We start from the raw sequence: 19,013 nt of genomic DNA on the forward strand, positions 1-19,013 counted from the left end.
TAGTCGTTCTCAGGACTCCAAGGAGTCTTTTCACCACCTGCCACACCAGAAAGGAGAGGGGCACAGGTGAGGATGGGGTGAAGCTGGGCCAGTGGATTTGCCTCCTCACTCCGGCCCCCAGCCCTGGCCACCACTTCCGAAGCCCTGTCTGACAGCTGATGATGCAGGGAGATGAGAGTGCAAACCCTCTCCCTGGAGCTGACAGTGCAACCCCCCCACCCACCCCCCTGCTTCTTGGCCAGACTACAGATTGCTGCGGTTCTCAGGGCTGAGGCCAAGGAAAGCAAAGAGAGGAAAGCTGCTGAGGGGGGAAAATAGAAGGCAGGGTCGGATTGTGACAGAAAGAGGGGGGTAAAAGGGAATCCCCCAACAAAACACAGAAGGGAATTTTTGGACAAAGTGAAAGTTCTGAGCTATAAAACAGGAGGCAGCCACAGCCTCTCACAGACTCGCATGCTCACACTCTTAGAGGACACCTCACACCCCACCTGGACACCAGTGTGCCTCTCATCGCTCCCTCGCACACGCATCTGGGCCTTGGCCTCACACAGACTCTTGCATACACCCAGACACTCGCTCAGCTCACACACGCACTGTCAGCCTGCCTCAGCTCACCCTCCATGGCACCCCGTGTGGCCCCGATGTTGGCCCTCAGCCTGCTGCTTCTCTGGACCTCCGTGGGTAAGGCTAAGGGGAGGGACAGGGAGTGGTGGCAGTGAGTGGGGCAATGTCTGGGTCTCAGACTGCTTGATGATGGTCAGGAGAGACACTGCAAGTTCAGGTCTGCATGTTTCAAACTGGGGATTCCCATACCAGGTGTGTCCCTGTGCTTGTGGGTGTACCAGTGCCTGGAATTCCAACATGGCTCCACGCTGGGCATGTCCAGGACCCTATGGCTGCCCCTTTTTCTGCAGGCTCTATTTCCTGCTGCCTTCATTTCCCAGGCAGGAGAAAGAACAGTGTATTTGTTTAAGGTAGGGAGAATGGGAAGCACTAGAGCTGGTAGTCAAAACATTTATAACTGTAATTGACTCATTTATTCCTTTTTTTAGAAAATTTGAGACAAGTTCCCCCTATATTGCCCAGGTTGGTCTCAAAATTCCTGGGCTCAAGTGATCCTCTTGCCTCAGTCTCCCATAGCTGGGATTGTAAGTGTGCACCACCAGCCCAGTTATTTAGAAATTCATAAAACCCTTAACACCAGCCTCCCCTGCCTCAGTACTATGATGGTCATCAACTCTGTTCTCTGGAATGAGGGGAACTGAGTGAACCTGGGAGAGAAGTTGCGGGATCAGAGCAGCAGGAAGGTAATGTGGGGCTCAGGCCAGTGGTTCTTTACCAAGCTTAGAAGAATTATAATATATTTAGCAACCAGTAGGGCCATACTGTTGTATACCAGTTGAATATCAGGTCCAGCTGTCCCCATCCCACACACTCAGGTGTCCTTAATGTCACTTAGGCCTGTGGCCCACCCTTATGTTCCATCACCACTTTCCCCTATCCCAGCCCCTGCTCTGGGTGGTGCTAATGATGCTGAAGACTGCTGCCTGTCTGTGACCCGGCGCCCCATCCCTGGGAACATCGTGAAAGCCTTTCGCTACCTTCTCATCAAGGATGGCTGCAGGGTGCCAGCTGTTGTGTGAGTTGTGGGAGGGAGTATCTGGCCACATCGCTCCTCAGCCCTTAGCGATAGCCCCCCATGCCTCATCCTTCTTTCCTGGTCACACTCAGCCCCTTCAAGGAAGCCGCTGAAACAGGCTCCCAGGCATGATCCCCAGCATTTGCCCCTCAGACTAGAGCCTTCCAGGAAGCTGGGTTCTGCGATTCCATTCTTTGGCTCTGGCTCTCACTCCAGGTTCACCACACTGAGGGGCCACCAGCTCTGTGCACCCCCAGATCAGCTCTGGGTAGAACGCATCATCCGGAGACTGAAGAAGTCCTTTGCCAAGGCAAGCCTGGCCCCTTCCCAGCCCTGTCTCCATCCTCCAAGCCCCCTCTAAGATTCTGTCCCATGACCCTGTCTTGCCTTCCTTCCTCAGGGCAAGTGCCATAGCAGTTAGCCCCTGAAAGCTCCAGAGGGAGCCTTGAGTTTGACAGAAAGGATGTGAATCACCTTGGCCTGGAGAACCAAGGACCAGAGAGAGGGACAGGCCTCCAGCTGTTCTGTACCAGACCTGACCCAGCCAGGACAGGGCCTGGAGTGTCAGTGTGACTGTGAATGTGAGTGTGAGCAAGAGAGTGTGCCACAAGCCCAGCCTCTCCACATCCAGAATGCAGTGCTTCCAATAAAGCCACTTGGCACCCATGGATCTGTCTGTCTGCTGTCTGTTTGCTCTCTACCAGAGAACAGGAATAGGAAGGGAGAAGACAGAATAGCAGCTGAGGTCTGGTGCCATTCCACCCTGAGATCTGAGCAGTCTCCTCATCAGTCTCCACCTAACACCCTGATGCCCTCAGGATCAGCCCCCACAATTAAGGCACCGCATCATACCTCCTCACCACGAATCACATTCCACATTCGGCCACACTCAACTTGCACCATTTCCCTGAATGAGCCAAGTCTCTCAGACCTCCCTGTCTCTACTCTCCAAGGCTGGTGTTCAAGCACCTAGGTTTCTCAGGGGTCACCTATCGGGGGGGCAAAGGGCAGGGAGAAGGGCTTAACTACTACCTAGGACAAAGTGCTCATCCACCATGCCATTCCCTCTGCTACACTCTGTCCTCTGCCCCCTGCCTTCCCATCTGGATCTGTATGTTTCTTCCTCTAGGAAGCCTTCCCTTACCCCTGACTGGTTTAGGAAGTTAACTCCCTTCCAAGCTCAAAGGGCCCCCTGTGCTACCCCCATCCCCCACCACATTCATCATACTAGCCTACATTTGCTAGTTTGTCCGTGTTTCCTGCACAGGGGTTGTGTCTATTTTGGCTTCCAATGTGCTGCCTGGTACAAGGTCACTCAATAAATATTTGTTTAGAGAATGAATGAATATGTGAGAAAGGGCTCTGCAGCCATAGCTGAAGGCCCCATCTGTCTATACAGTTTGACCTCTGGACCAGCCCTCCTCTCACACAGTCTAAGCAAGTTCCAGCTCTATCTGAGCAATCCTGGGGTCACATCTCTCAGGGACACTGACAGTCATATAGAGCCAGAGGTCAGATATGGGGGTAGGCCCATGGGCAGAAAAAGGAGCAGCTAGGGAAGCTAGTAGATTCAACCTAAAGGAGCCCCACTACCACCCCTGCAGTGCACATGGGCTACAGGACTCAGAGGCAACACAGAGACCAAGAGGACAAGAGCCCCATGACTTGGAATATGGGCTGCTCTGTGAGGAGTAAGCTTCTTGTGCTTCAGAAGTCACTGGGAAAGCTTCCAGACTTTGTCCTCTAAGGGCCTATCCAGCCAGAAGTGACAACTCTATGCCACTAGGGTCAGATGGCAGCTAAGAGTCCAGATCAAGTGTCCTTGACAGGAAAGAAAAGCTATCATTATACCAGATACACTTCAGCTAGTAATAAATCCAGGCCAGAGGAGACCTGGGCAAGCGTTGGAAGAGGAACAGTGGTGAGGCAGTTGTGCCAGCTCCTCCTCACTGGGCTGAAAGCATGGCATTCTCTTCCTCTTCTCTGCTCCCACAAGCAGGTGTTCAAAACCTCAGGTATCCCAGGTCTCGGGGTCACAAGGGTTGGGAGGGGTGGGGATAGTTTCCAAGAACAGCTGCTATGGCTGGAAAGCTTGGCTCAGCTGGCTGAGAAAAATTACCCATCCATTCATGCATTCATGCATCCATCCACCCAGCTGTCCTTCCACACATTAGACATTCATCCATCCTCTCACCCACCTAGCCACTTCCCACTCATCCATCCATGAACCCATCCATCAAGCCACCCAGCCATGGAGTGTCCTGAACCCCATAGGCAGAGAACACATATGTGAGGGGAGCACATTACCTCAAATCTTTCTCATGCCCCAATGAAAACAAGAGGAAGTCAGCCTGCCTCAGAAGCAGACACAAATCCTCTCCCTGGACCCTCAGGCTAATACATAGATGAAGTAGGAGAGGTGAGGGTGGGAACCCTGAGGGAGGTGTTAACAATATTGAGCCCCCAGACACTATCTTCATGACACTGCCACTGGGAGTTTCAAGAGAGAATCAAAAACTCATTGAATTCAATCCCTGAGTCCACATCACACAATCTTGTCTCTGCCCCCATCACTGTATGGCCTTGGGCAAGTTCATTCAACATTCCCCATTTTAAGGCCTCAGTTCTTCCATTTGTCAGATGCCAGGGTGGGGCTTGATTTTTGAGAATCCTTCCAAAGACTTGGCTCTTCAATCCTTGGATCTCATGCTCCATCCCAGAATTTGCATAGGCTCCCTCAAAGTTGGCCATATCCAGAAACTTTTCCACTTCTTGGGTCCCCAGGGGCCCTCATCTGGGAACAAGGAAAGGCTGAGGCTTAAAAAGACTGAAAATAATCTACAAACTAGTGAAGTGCCTTAGATTGAATAGTCCTCTGCTTGACCTTGGCAGCCTGAGAAATGAAGGATGTGAAGGAAGTCTGAGGGGCTGGATACCCCACAGGGAGCCGGCATATAGCTCCACCCTCACCCTCCTCTAGCCATTACCTTCTATCCTAGCTTTCTCTTGTTCTCTATTTCTAACTGCCCATCTATACCAACCCCTCCTGACACTGGGTCTTATCCCCATAGCTCTCTGCCAGGTATACTGATCTAGCAATCTGAGGTTGCCCCCTCCTATACAAACATTCTCAGCACTGTAACTACATTCAGTCAATATATGCTCCCTGTTTCACTATAATTCTCTGACAAATGTTTCATCTGCACTTATCACAAGTATTGCCTACCTACCTCTGACAATGATGAAGCTGCTAGCTTTCTGGCAGGTAGCATGACTTGTGGGTCCCCCAGCAAGGATATGGAATGTTATGGTTTAAATCTAGAATGTTCCCCTCAAAAGTCTCCTATGTTCAGAAGTGGAGCTTTTTAGAAGGTGATTGGATCATGAAGGTGCTAGAACTGATCATAGCAGATGGATCCACTGATCCACTACAGCGAAATGTGCTACAGGAGGAGGTGCCTGGTAGAAAGAGGAAGTTTGCTGGGGGTATGAACTAGTAGACAACCCACCCTTGCTTCTCCTTTCTCTCTCTGCTTGCTGGCCACCATGACATGAGCAACTTTCTTCCACCCACCCAGACTCTTCCACCATGCCATTTTTGCCTTGGAGTTCGACAACCATGGACTGAAACCATGAGCCAAAATAAACTCCCCTCCTTTATGTTGTGGGTATCACATATTTTGTCCCAGTGACAAAGTGACTAAGGTTCTGGGGATTTAGCTGAGTGGTGTCACGCCTGCCTCACAAGCCCAATGTCTTGAGTTTGATCCCCAATACCACGGGAATAAAAAGTAACTAAGACATGGAGGCCTTGACACCTACCTCTACAGACATCTTCCTCTCTCCTTGCAAATTCTTTCCCAGATCTCCACAGCACATGGTCCTTCCTACAAGTTTAAGTTCTGCAGCTGAATACCTCCTTCCCTGAAAGCTTATGGTCCTTACAGCTAATATCTTCCTAAACATATCTGAAATCCCTGTTCAGGGAGCTTTTTAGGATAGCTGATGTCCTGACCATCAGTTCTGGGAGGTCCCAGGGAGGAAAGACTGAGCCTTGTCCATCTCCATTGCCAACACTGCTCTGCACAGTGGCTGGCACACAATAAGCCCCAATACACATCTGATTAACAAAAAATAGATTTGAATGTATCCTTTCCTATTATGCGCACACACACACACACACACAGACACACACACACACACACACACTGGAGCACATCCAGTTCTTAAAACAGTTGGGGCTAACTCTGTTGCGTGGTTGAATATTTGGTCTGAGCCAGCTCCATACGGTTTTGATCATGTTTTTCATGTTCAACTTCTCAGCAAGCCCCCACCCCATGTCACTTCCTACTTCTAGCCTCTGGGAAATTCAGAAACAGACAGAAAATCTTGGAAATAACATTCTCACAAAAGAGCAGGACTCCTAAATGGGTTGTTTACTCCAAGAACCCCTACGTAGGAATAAGCAGGCACTTCCCTGGTAAAAGAGCTTCCTAGATGACCCTGAGAGTTTGTCCACATGGAAGGACATGGCTCTGTTGTACTAACTCACTATTAGTACTGGGAGCTGCTTTAAGTACTATGACCATTCTTCTGTTGCAGATCAGAAAACTGAGGTACAGAGGTGAAGTAATTTGCCAAGGCTATACAGCGAGGAAAATGTCAGAGCTGAGTTTCTATTTGCCAGTTTGGCTCCAGAATGTACCACCTACCATTTCACATACTGCCTCTCAGAGTTGATCTATATCCTAAGTAAAAATAGAGACCATTACAGCAGGGCCAGGTCTGAAGAAGTGTTCCCAGGGAATAGAGAAAGCCACTAGTTTGGGGTGTTAACCATAAGCCAGTCTCCAAGCTGAGTCCTATATTTACATTATATTATTGCATCCTCAAACAACTCCATGAAGAAGACTCCATTAGTACCATTCTATGTCTAAGGAAACTGAGGAGTAAGGAGGCAGAGTGACCTTCCAAGTCCATGCAACTTGTAAGTGTCAAAGCTGGAATTGCAGTCCAAGTCTGCCTTACCAGAATAACCTGGACTGATTGCTGATGGGCCCAATTAGAAAGGCCTTGCTTGTTGAAAAAACAAACAAGACAGCAACCTGAAAATCTCAGGCAGGACCTCTATGCATGAACCCAGAGAAAGAGATGGGCATTCCACCTGGGCCTCTCCAGAAGAAGGGTAATGAGTTTCTCCAGACTCTTCAAGAGGAAACCTGCTCAGGCTCATTTTTCCCAACAAGGGAGTGGTGGAGCAGAGGATCATTGGGCTATAACAATCCCATCCTATGCCATTCCCAGGAGAGCATCAGAAAAGGAGGAATGGAGGGGCAGGGCTGGGGATGATTGGAGATTGGAAGGGCAGGGGTAGTGGAAGGAAGGGGTAGTGGCAGTATTAAGGGTTCTGTGGGAGAGATTTCTAGAAATAGGTGGGCTCAAGCTTCTGATGAGCAAGTGACTAAGGGCCTCAGAACTAACCTGGAGAAGACCAGTCTGAAATACAAAGCACCTGGGAATGATGGGGGAAAAAACAGACCAGAGGTATAGTCAAATTGAGGGTTAGGTCTTTAACATATGAATTTGAGGGGCACACAGTTCAATCCACAGCAACATTCAACTCTAATTCCAAGACTGCAGGGTGACATCCATTCCTCTTCTAGTTTTGTTGTAATCTCCTCTTTCTATTCTGCAACATCTGGTAACTACTAGCAGAACACCTGATTGGCCAGGAAAAGCAAGGTTATGCTGTGATATTAAATGACACCAAAATCTCAGGAGCTCAGCACAACAAAATTCTACTCCTCACACATGCCAAGCCTGCTGTGGGTCCAGGCGAGTCTCTAGCACAGCTGTATTCCATGTGGTGGTTCAACATTCCAAACTGCTCTGATTGTTTGGCATGCTTCTTCATCTCAACATATGTGTCTATGATCATTCTAGTCAGGGAAGTCAGCAAGGGGGGAATCTTTGCTTAAATCTTTTTGTTCACATGCCACTTGTGCTCAAATTTCTTTAGCCAAAGTAGGTCACACAGCCATGCCTAACTTCAAACAGGGCAACTCCCAGGAAAAATAAATTAGAATCTTGCTTGGAGTAGTAATATTACCACAACAACCTACATTCCAGAATGGGACACAATGAAGCTTCACCTTAAGAAATCATGACACCGAGCATGGTGGTGCACACTTGTAATCCTAGCAATTGGAAGGCTGAGGCAGGAGGATCACTGAGAGTTCAAGGCCAGCCTGGGCTACATAATGAGTTCAAGGCCAGCCTGCACTACAAAACAAGATCCTGTCAAAATTAGGAAAGAAAAAAAGGAAAGAAAGAAAAGAAAAAGAGAAAAAAAGAAAGAGAAAGAGAGAGAGATAAAGGAAGAAATTAATTCATGACCATCAAACCAGCACTCCAAAATATTCTCCAAAATATCCTAGAAAGAGATAATGAAGCTAACAATGCCAAAATGTCTAATAGAATTAATACACCAGGCAGGGTGAGCAATTATCAGAAGAAGAGGGAAAAAAGAAATCAGCAACAGAAAAATAATGCAATGACAGGAATAAGTCAATACCTTTCAGTAATAACTTTCAGTATGAATGGTCTCAATTCCTCCAATCAAAAGACACAGATTGGCAGAATGGATCAATTCCAAATCTAATTCCAAGACCTCAAGGTGACACCTATTCTGCCAATGGTATGCTGTATACAAGAAACATATTTAATGCAAAATAGGAAGAAAAGGTCCAAAGGGGTAGGGGTAGTGGGAAGGGCAGGGGAAAGGAAAGAAGGGAAAGGAAAAATGATGAGAAATGGAAAAAATGGAAATAAAATCTTTGTAAATAGGGAAGGGTGGAAGGGGTGAAGGGAGGGCTAGGAATGGGGAAAAAATAAGAACCAAGATGCATTACGTAAAGGTACAATTCCCAATGAGAAATGTAATTGTGTTGTATACCTACAATGTACCAACAAAAGAATTTTTTAAAAAAGAAACATATTTAATTCAAAAAGAAATTCATGGACTAAAAATCAAAGGATGGTGAACAATATTCCATACAATGGGACCCCAAAAACAAGCCAGAGTAGCTATCCTCTTTTAGACAAAGTGAACTTCAAGCTAAAACTGATCCAAAGAGGCAAAGAATGTTACTACATATTGTTTAAGGGAACGATTTAACAGGAAGAAATAACAATTATAAACATATGCCCCAAACACTTGTGTACCCAACTTTATAAAACAAACCATACTGAACATAAAAATCAGATAAATGTCAACGCAATTATAGTGGGGATCCTCAATACTCCACTGTCACAAATAGACAGATCAACTCGACAAAAAATTAACAAAGAAATATCAGAGTTGAACCAAGCCTTCAAACAGACTTAATAGATATCTGCAAAGTGTTCCACCCAACAACAGAATACACATTCTTCTTAACAGCGTGTGAAATTTTTTCCAAAATAGACCACATACTAGCCAATAAAGCATATTTACATGAATGCCAAAGAATGGAAATTATCCCATGCATACTAACAGACTACATCACAATGAAACCAAAAATCATTGGCAAAAGAAACCAAAAGAAACTATGCAAACACGTGAAAATTAAACAATATGCTCTTGAATAATCAATGTGTCACAGAAGAAATCAAGAAAGAAATTGGACAGTTCCTAGAATCCAACCACAATGCCAGTACAACATACTAGAACCTGTGGGGCACAATGAAAGCAATCTTAAGAGATATGGTTATAGCTGCGAATGCCTATATCGGAAAAACAGATTGAGCCCAAATAAATAACCTAATGATACACCTCAAGGTCCTAGAAAAACAAAAACAACCCAATTCCAAAGCTAGTACAGTGATACCTCTATTCACAAACTTGATTCTTTCCACAATTCTGGTCACAAAACAAATTGTACAACAACCAAATCAAATTCAATGGTTAGGCTCAATTTTGACCTTATGGGAAAAATTGATTCAATTCTCGTCCAGTTCGGTTTGCCACCAGAATTGTGGAGAGGATGGAGTTCACGAACCAAGGTACCACTGTAAAGGAAGGAAATTACAAAGATCAGAGCAGAAATGAATGAAATTTTGAGACTCAAAAAAAAAAAAAACCAAAGAATCAATGAAACAAAAAGCTGGTTCTTGGGAGAATAAACAAAATAGACAAACACCTGGCTATCTATATGCAGGGGATTGACTCTAGACTATATGTCTCAACATATACTAAGCTAAAATCAAATGGATCAAGGAAATAAATGCTAGGGGCAGGGATGTAGCTCAGTAGCACCACGCCTGCCTGGCAAGCACAAGATCCTGAGTTTGATCCCCGGTACCGGAAATCAATCAATCAATAAGAAATAAATGATAGAACAGAAACTTCCTGCTAGAAGACAAAATAGGTAAAACTCTTCAAGTTATAGCCATAGGCAAGGACTTTCTGAACAGAGCCCCAGTTGCACAGGAAACAGTACTGAGAACCAAAAAATGGAATCACATCAATTTAAAAAGCTTCTGCACTGCAAAAGAAACAGACTAAAAAGACAACCTACAGAATGAGGAAAAATTTATGCCAGCTATTTCTCAGACAAGGACTGATATATAGAATATATAAAGAACTCAATAAAATTAGTCTCTCCAAAATAAAAGACCCAATCAAAAAATGGGCAACTAAAATGAATAGACACTTAATAGAAGTACAAATGGCCAATAAATATATGAAGAAATGCTCAACATCACTGGCCATGAGAGAAATGCAAATTAAAACACTGAGATTCCATCTTACCCCACAAAGAATGGTCATCATGGAAAAATCAAATAATATGTTATATAATATGTTATATAAATAACATGTTATATAAATAATATGTTATAAATAATATAATAATATAAATAACATGTTATATAAATGTTATAGAGGCTGAGGAGAAAGAACCCTTCTATATTTTCTATATTATTGGTCAGAATGTAAACTACTACAATCATATGGAAATCAGAGTGGAGATTCCTCAAAAACCTAAAACGAGAAATTCCATTTGACTCAGCTATCCCCCTTTCAGGTATCTTGAAAAATTAATGATACTGGGCCAGGGATTTAGCTCAGTGGTTTCGCCACCTGCTGCACAAGCACAAGGACCTGAGTTCGATTTTTTTTTTTTTTTTGGTACTGGGGATTGAAATCTGGTCCTTGCACTTGCACAGCAGGTGGCGAAACCACTGTGCTAAATCCCCGGCCCAATGCTTCAGTATATTTTAGTGATACATGCAGACCCATGTTTATAGCAGCACAATTCATAATAGCCAAATCTTGGAAGCAGCCCACATGTCTATCAGCAGATGAGTGGATAAAGAAAATGTGGTATTTACACACAATGGAGTATTACTCTGCCATAAAAAGAGGTAAACTTGAGTTATTTGTAGAAAAATGAATGCACATACTTACCTGGCAGGGGAGATACCATGATCACAAAAAATGAATGCACCTTGAGACCATGATGTTAAGTGAAATAAATCAGACATATAAACTTAAATATCATATGGTTTCTCTTATATGAGAAACTTAAAATATAAATTAAGAGCAAAATAAAAGATACATAATAGGAAAAAAGGATATAGATCTTTTGCAAAAGGGAGAGACTAAGAGATGGCAGGAGGAAGGAGGGAGGAAAGGAAAAGAAGATGGAAATAAGATGTATTATGTACATGTACCAACCTCCAAGGAATGTAAATATTATGCACTACAAACATGTACTACTAAAAATAAAAACTGGATAGCCAAGTGTGGTGCCACATGCCTATAATCCCAGCACTCGGGAGGCTGAGGCAGAAGGATTCCTGTGAGTTCAAGGCTAGCCTAAAATATATAGCAAAACTCTGTCTTGGAAATCAGTATGGAGATACCTCAGAGAACTAGGACTGGAAGTCCCATTTGACCCAGCTATTCCCCTACTGGGTATCTTCCAAAAAGAATTAAAAGAATCATACCACAGTGATATATGTGCACCCATGTTCATAGCAGCACAGTTTATAATAGCTAAAGCTTGGAAGCAGCCCAATTGCCCATCAACTCGAGACTGGATAAAGAAAATGTGGGTTTTTTATAAAATGGAGTACCACTCAGCCATAAAAAATAAGAAATTAGAGACATTTATAGCTACATGGATGTACACTGAAGAAATACTCTTCAGTGAAATAAATAGGACACACGTGTAAATACTGAATAGTTTCTCTAGTGTGAGAAACTACAAGTGTAAATAAGGACTAAAAGGTATAATAGATAATGTGAAATAGGAAGAAAAGGGGTAAAGGGGAAGGGGAAGTGGGAGGGGTAGGGGAAAGGAAAGAAGGGAAGGGTTAATATTAATATGAGAAAATGAAAAAATGGGAACAAAGTCTTTGTAAATAGGGAGGGATGGAGGGGTTGAAGGGAGGGCAGGGGAAGGGGGAAAAATAAGAACCAAGAGAGATTATGTAAAGGTGCAAATTTTCTATGATGAATGTCATTATATTGTATGCCCAAAATGTACCAATAAAGTTAATTTTAAAAAACAAAAAAACAACCACAACAAAAAAAACCCTGTCTCAAAAAAACAAAAATGGGGCCAGGGATTTAGCTCAGTGGTGCCAGTGCCTTCCTGGCAAGCACAAGGTCCTGAGTTCAATCTCCAGTACCAAAAATTAAAATTGAAATTAAAAAAATTAAAACTGGAAAGGAATGGGACTAAGGAGGGTAAAAGAAAAAGAAGTTGGGGCCGGGGATTTAGCTCAGTGGTTTTGCCGCCTGTTGTGTAAGTGCAATGACCCAAGTTCGATCCCCAGTACCAAAAAAAAAAAAGGAAGTCAATTAAACTACAAAAAATAGAAACATTCTCCCAGCTGTGGTGGTGCACGCCTGTAATCCCAGCACTCAGGAGGCTGAGGCAGGAAGATTACCATGAGTTCAAGGCCAGCTTGGGCTACATAGTGAATTCAAGGCCAGCCTGAATTACAGAATGAGACCCGTCTCAAAACAAAAAAACAAAATAGACACATTTCACAAAAAAGAAGGTAATATGGGTAGAGTTATGAAATTGGTCCTAGCACTTAGTTGGCAGTTACTTTCTTCTTGGGTTGGTTTTCAATAGCTGCATTTAAAAAATCATCACTGGTTCAGTGGCTTAAAATCATTCAAATGTATTACTGCACAGCCTAGAATCAGAAGCCTTGGCATGGGGGGCTGGGTCTGCTTAGGGTCTCACCTGGCTGAACTCAAGATGTCAGCTAGGGTTGAAATCTCATCTGCAAAGTGAAGTTTTTCTAACCACTGGTTGTTGGCACTTGTGGTTGTAGGATTAAGGCCTTTACTTCCTAAAGTTGCCTACTATTTCCTGTCATATGGCCCTCTCCATTTCTTCAAAGCCAACAAAGAGTGTCTGCTGCTGCTTTTTATTTCTAGACACTTTTGAAAAGGGTTGCTCTGATTAGGCCAGGCTCACCAAGGGTAATCCCCCTTTTGACTAACTCAAAGTCAACTGATTAGGGACTTTAATTATATCTGCAACATTCCTCCATCTTTACCATACCGCAAAACCTATCTTAATCACTCATATTCAAAAGTCAAAAGGTCAAAGGGGATCCCCTCAAAGTGAGAAAATTACACAGGGGGTAGGAAGCTTAGAATTTTCTACCACAATTCCTCTGTGACTCAGCCTAGAGTCTCTTTACCTCTAACTGGAACTTCAGCTGGTTGATATTCTATGTCCACTAAGGCACCCAAATCCCCTGTAGTCCTGTCTGATTAAGGTTATAGTGGTTATCGTTTCTCAGTCTTTCGGCTGGGATCAAGTGTAAAGTTATAGTAGTCTTCCATTAACTTTGACCACTGGACATGGCATTATCAGGAAGTCCCCAGAAACTGTACCTTTATTCCACTCCATAAATCCATCATGTAGCTGCAGCCTTACCTACCCTTGATAGTCAGGATTGGCTATCTCTGCCATTGTGATAACTTCCTACTCATTCTGAGGCACAAAAAACCCATGCCAGATGGTCTCAGCTGTGGTCTCAGGTGGTCTCAGCTTCCAATTCAAGGAGCCATTCCTCTTTCAGGAAAAAAAAAATACTCAGTAAGATGTTCTGCTCACTGGAAACATTGTCTTCTCCACTGTCCTTCAAGATCACCATGAATGGAGCTTTCATTTTATAGTGATCCACCCTATGTTAGTTCTAGCAAACTGTGTGGAGCCACATAAACCTGTTTCAAAATTGACTTCAGATAGTAGCCACAGAGAACTTTCCATGCAGATACGTGTGGACAGACAGAAAGGTGGTTTCTATGACCCAGAATCGGGTACAGAATGTGAGCCACCTCCTCACAGGTTCCATAGAGCATGGATATTGGCCACAGATACTTCAAACACTGCTGAGTCAAAGGGTCATTTCTATTGTGACTGTCTGCATTAGTCAGTTTTACATCACTGTGACCAAGTCCTTGAGAAAATAATTTAAAGGAAAAGATTTATTTTGGTTCATGGTTTCAGAGGTTTCAATCCATAGTTGGCCAGCTCCATTGCTATTAAGATTGTGGCAAGGCAAAAACATCATGGTAGAAGGGCATTGGTGAGGGGCTGGGGATTTAGCTCAGTAGTTCCACTGCCTGCCTTGTAAGCGCAAGAACCTCAGTTCGATCACCGGTACCAAAACAAAAAGAAGGGCATTGGCAGAGGAATGCTGCACACCTCATGGCAGCCAGGGAGCACAGAAGGTTGAAAAGAGCCATAAAGAAAGGCGCCAGGGACTAGATATAGTTCCCAAGATCACACTCCCATGGCCCCCTTCAACTAAGCTCCACCTCCTGTTTCCAGCCCTCCCAATATACCATCAAAGTATGATTTCATCAGTGGATTAACCCACTTGATGAAGTCATAGCCCTCATGATCCAACCACTTTCCAAAAAGCCTATCTGCTGGGAACTAAGTCTTTAGCCATGAGCTTTAGGGGACATTTCATATCCAAACCATAACACTACCAAACTGAATTCCCTATAGGCCCTGCTGTAGCTCTAGTTCTAATTTACAGTCCTGAAAAGGTGCATCCAGATTGGCTGAACCTCACTAGCTTCAAGGAAGGCTGAGAAAGTGAGTCCCTGGCCTATTTGGCTTTTACATAGGGAGGGGATCAAATTTTAGTTGGTCAAAAATAACAATAGTCGGGCCAGGGATTTAGCTCGGTGGTTTCACCTCCTGCCTAGCAAGCTCAAGGACCCGAGTTCGATCCCCGGTACCAAAAAAAAAAAAATAACAATAGTCTGCTGCAACACAGAAATAAAACAATTTATTGATACACACGCCATAGTTTTTGTTTTGTTTTGTTTTTGGTACCAGGGATTGAACTCAGGACCTTGCGCTTTCATGGCAGGTGCCAGAACCACTGAACTAAATCCCTGGCCCCCTAAAACAATTTAAATTTTGTGTAAGGAGAAGGAGAAATAAAAAGAATTAAGGGGTATTATGCACACATACTAACTCTCCATGATGAATGTAATCATTATGTACTACAAACATGTGATAATAAAAATATTAAAAATTTTTAAAACTGGGCATGGAAGTGCCCAGCACTTCAGAGGCTGAGACAGGAGGATCACTGAGAGTTTCAGGCCAGCCTTGGCTACATAGTGAGTTCAAGGCTAGCCTGAATTAGACAGTGAGAGTTTGTCTCAAAAAAGAAAAAAATTGAAATTGTGTATAAGAGAAAAATAAGGGTTAAGAAAGATAAAAACAGGAGAAGATGGCACAAATATGCTTAAAATGTAGTGCTTAAGGAAGGCCTCTTTGAGGATAGGCTATTTAAATAATGCCTACAGGAGAAGATGCCAACCATTCAAGGAGAAAGAGCTACGTGGCTAGAGCACAATGTACAAGGAGAGGAGGGTATAAGGTGAGATAAGATAGAGAGGCCAGGGTCACAGGATCTGAGTCTTTGTTGGCCACAGGAAAGGGTAAGGATTTTGTTCTAAGTGCTGTGAAAGATTTCAGCCAATGAGTAACATTATCTCATTTGAAAAGACCCTACTGGCAATCTGGAAGATAGATTGCGAGAAAAGAGGGGAAAATCAGAATCACTTTTCCAGAGTCTAGGAGCTGACACTACCCCGACCCAAGTGCTGGCAGTTGGAAGAGAAATGAGTAGGCATTCTAGAAATACTTATGAATAGAACAACAGACTAAGCTGAAAGATTAAATTTTTTCTCTTTTTGTTTCCCCCTGGTACTAGGAATTGAACTCAGGATCTCATGCTTGCCAGGCACGTACGGCACCACTGAGCTACATCCTCATCCCTGAAAGATTATATTTGAGGAATAAAGAAAAGGGACAAAACAGAGATGATCCCAGGTTTCAGCCTGAGCAGCTGAGGGATGGTAATGATAGTCTCAGAGACAGGTGAGTTGAGCGGGGGTGGAGACAAGCTGGAATGGAGGTCCTGGAAATCTAGAGTTTGGTTTTGGGATTAGGTGGCCATAAGAGATCCAACAGGAAATCCCAAATAGGCAGTTGGCTCCACACCCTGGAACCCAGAAGTGCATCTGTGTGTCATCCCCGGCTCTTCCATGTGCTTTTTCCTCTCAGTTGTTTACCAAGTCACAGACTTTCTATATCTTTCATGTCTCTGGTGTCTGTGCAGCTTCCTCTGCCCCACTGCTACAGTCCAGCCCTGGCTCCTACCTCCCTTCTTAGGGCAACTGCAGCACAGAATCCTCTTCCTACATAAGCGCCCGATTAGCCAGGTACTCACTTTCTCAGCCTCCCTTGTACCTAGAGAGATTCAGTCAATCTGGATGCACATTCTCAGGACTGCAAATTGAAGCTGGGATGGCCATCCCCACAGCTCCAGCCTCAGAAATCATTCTTTTCTTTCTTTCTTTTTTTTTTTTTTTTTTTTTGTACCAGGGATCAAACTCACAACCTTGCACTCTCGAGGCAGGCACAGTGCCACTGAGCTAAATCCCTAGCCCTCAGAAATCATTCTAAAGGTAGATCTGATCAGAAAACAATTCCCCCATTCCATTTTACACACCCACATATAGCCTTTCTTACACCCACCCTTGCCTATATTAGGATTAACACATTCACGATGGGGCCATACATACATATGACTGTGCCATCAGGCATGGAATAGCAATGTATGTATACCACCAGTGGTACAAGTCACCCAATGGGACAATCATGCATGTACTATCAGTGGTTCAATGTGTTAACCACAAACCCCAAGTCCTTCCTCTGAGCCTTTGTGCTTACTGTTCATTCTCCCTAGAATGTCCCTGCCTCATTCACCCTCTAGGTTCTCCAAAGCTCTCTTCATCATCCAGCTCCCCTGATTCCCTCTAAACATCCAGAACTCTTCATCTCCAGCCACATGAGTACTTTGTACTCAGAGGCCCTTGTTTACTGAGCCTCTCCCAAGCAAGTTTAGTTCAGACTCAGGTACCCTGGGGCCCAGAGTGGTCCAAATTACAGGGAATGAAGGAGAGAAGTATTCAAGAAACCATGGAGTGGCAATAATTCAAGCTCCAGGGGGTAAGAGGCAGTGAAAGGGGGTTATACTATTGCTCAAGACTTCTCCCTGTTCTAATGTCCTATTACCTCCAGAAGTTCTTGTAATATCCCACCCACACTCTGGGACTGAAGGGCCAAGCTCTGGCCTTGTCTGGGCCAAGACACTGGATGTGAAAGAAAATTTGGAGAAAGATGGGAATTGAAACAGAACTCTTCCAGGATCAGGGACTTTCAGAAGCTGAGTCATTTGATTTCTTGCTCATTTCCAGCCCCTTTCTGGAATAAGACATCCCAGTGTGCTCAGGCCAAAGCCCTCCTTCCTCAAGCCACATGCCCCATTTGCCTATACACTAGACGCCCTCTGCAGGACCCATGAGGTTGAGGTCTTAGGCCAAGAGCCCCCATCCTCTTTCCCCTAGTGATAGAATACTCTATGCTGGTCCTATGAGATTGAGAGGCACAAAGGGGTAGATTGAAACAGCAGCCAGAAAACAAGCCAACACACAAATCCCACCAGTGTCTATACCTCACCCACATACACATGCCCCCCCACCCACACATACAGACACACAATCACACAGTCATTCACATATATCAAGGGCATACCAAACGTTTAACCATATAATCACAGTACAGACACAAAGCACAAATAGACACATACAATGTAGAGAGGAATATTAGGAAGAAATAGGTTAAGAAGCCACTTGGAGAACAGGATGACATCCAGAGTGGTAGACTTAAGGGTGGGGGTTCACTAAATTGCTGTTAGGGTTTTTTTTCTTTTTTTCTCTTTTTCCTTCTTCTTGGTACCAGGATCAAACTCAGGACCTTGCACTTACAAGGCAGGCATGGCACCACTGAGCTAAATCCCCAGATGCTTTTAGGTTTAATAGAGCCAATTGACTGAAGAATCCTTTGTTTTGCTGGGCATTAGAGTAGTTTTAGATTTGGAACAGTGCAAATAAGAGTGGGGGTAAAACAGGGCTGAGATTTAGCTCAGTAGCGCCACAACTGCCTCGCAAGCACAAGGTCCTGAGTTTGATCCCTGGTGCCGCAAAAAAAAAAAAAAAGAGATGGGGTAAAACTATTAAAAAGATACAGCTGGAGTTTTCAAGAGCTTAATCTATATACCTTATATTGAAGGTTATTCTTAGAAACTGAACTCTAAGCTGGGCATGGTGGTGTATGCCTTTAATCTTGGCACTCAAGAGGCTGAGGCAGGAGGATCACTGTGAATTCAAGGCCAGCCTGAACTTCATAGCAAGTAGCTATGAGATAGCTAGACCTTATCTCAAAAAGTAAAACAAACAAATAAAAAGAACAAAAGAAAGAAACTGAGCTCTTAAATTCAGTAAACCAGACTGAACTGTCCTTCCTGCACCCCAAGAACCCTAAAAAGAGGCCTTCTGATACTGGTAACACATGGAAGTTGATATATGAGAAAGGGGAATGGACCTAGCTAACCTCATCTGTAAAATAGGAATGATACAGTAAATATTATGGAGGACTCTTTCAAATGCAAATGGCAGAAGATGGTGGAGTGGTGAACAGCAGAGAAACAGTCTGTCTTAGTTACTTTTCTCATTGCTGAGACAAAATACCCAACACCCAAAATTAAAAGGGAAAGGTTTATTTAGCTCACAGTTTGTAGAAGTTTCAGTCCATAATTGGCTGGCTCCAAGGCAGAGTGGCACATGGCAGAGGGGCAACAGTTCATGGCAGACCAAAGGTAGCAAGGCAACAAGGGACTTTAACAGCATCTTCCTGCCCCTTTTATCTTATCCAGAATACCAGAGTTAGAATGGTGCCAAACTAATCAGTGGACTGATTTAGTAATC

General features: G+C 44.0%; 1 protein-coding gene across 1 annotated transcript; it reads left to right on the forward strand.

Moving 5' to 3' along the window:
- The first annotated feature begins 441 nt into the window (after positions 1–441).
- On the forward strand, positions 442–2,307 carry Ccl19 (C-C motif chemokine ligand 19). Its single transcript, XM_087183534.1, has 4 exons — positions 442–681; positions 1,507–1,639; positions 1,856–1,949; positions 2,040–2,307. Exons 1-4 carry the CDS (start codon positions 621–623, stop codon positions 2,058–2,060), a joined length of 309 nt encoding a protein of 102 aa, XP_087039660.1. The 5' UTR covers positions 442–620; the 3' UTR covers positions 2,061–2,307.
- Positions 2,308–19,013: the final 16,706 nt, after the last annotated feature.

The sequence above is a fragment of the Heterocephalus glaber genome, unplaced genomic scaffold, assembly GCF_053883595.1.
Source record: "Heterocephalus glaber isolate CG9 unplaced genomic scaffold, H.glaber_assembly_v1.0 deba00001481, whole genome shotgun sequence".
Classification (NCBI taxonomy): domain Eukaryota; kingdom Metazoa; phylum Chordata; class Mammalia; order Rodentia; family Bathyergidae; genus Heterocephalus; species Heterocephalus glaber.

Excerpts from the sequence above, each read along its gene's own strand:
- Ccl19 (XM_087183534.1), top strand. The coding sequence starts at position 621 with ATGGCACCCCGTGTGGCCCCGATGTTGGCCCTCAGCCTGCTGCTTCTC. Across the intron at positions 682-1,506 it reads GCTTCTCTGGACCTCCGTGG|CCCCTGCTCTGGGTGGTGCT; the intron begins GTAAGGCTAAGG and ends CCCCTATCCCAG. Across the intron at positions 1,640-1,855 it reads TGCAGGGTGCCAGCTGTTGT|GTTCACCACACTGAGGGGCC; the intron begins GTGAGTTGTGGG and ends CTCTCACTCCAG.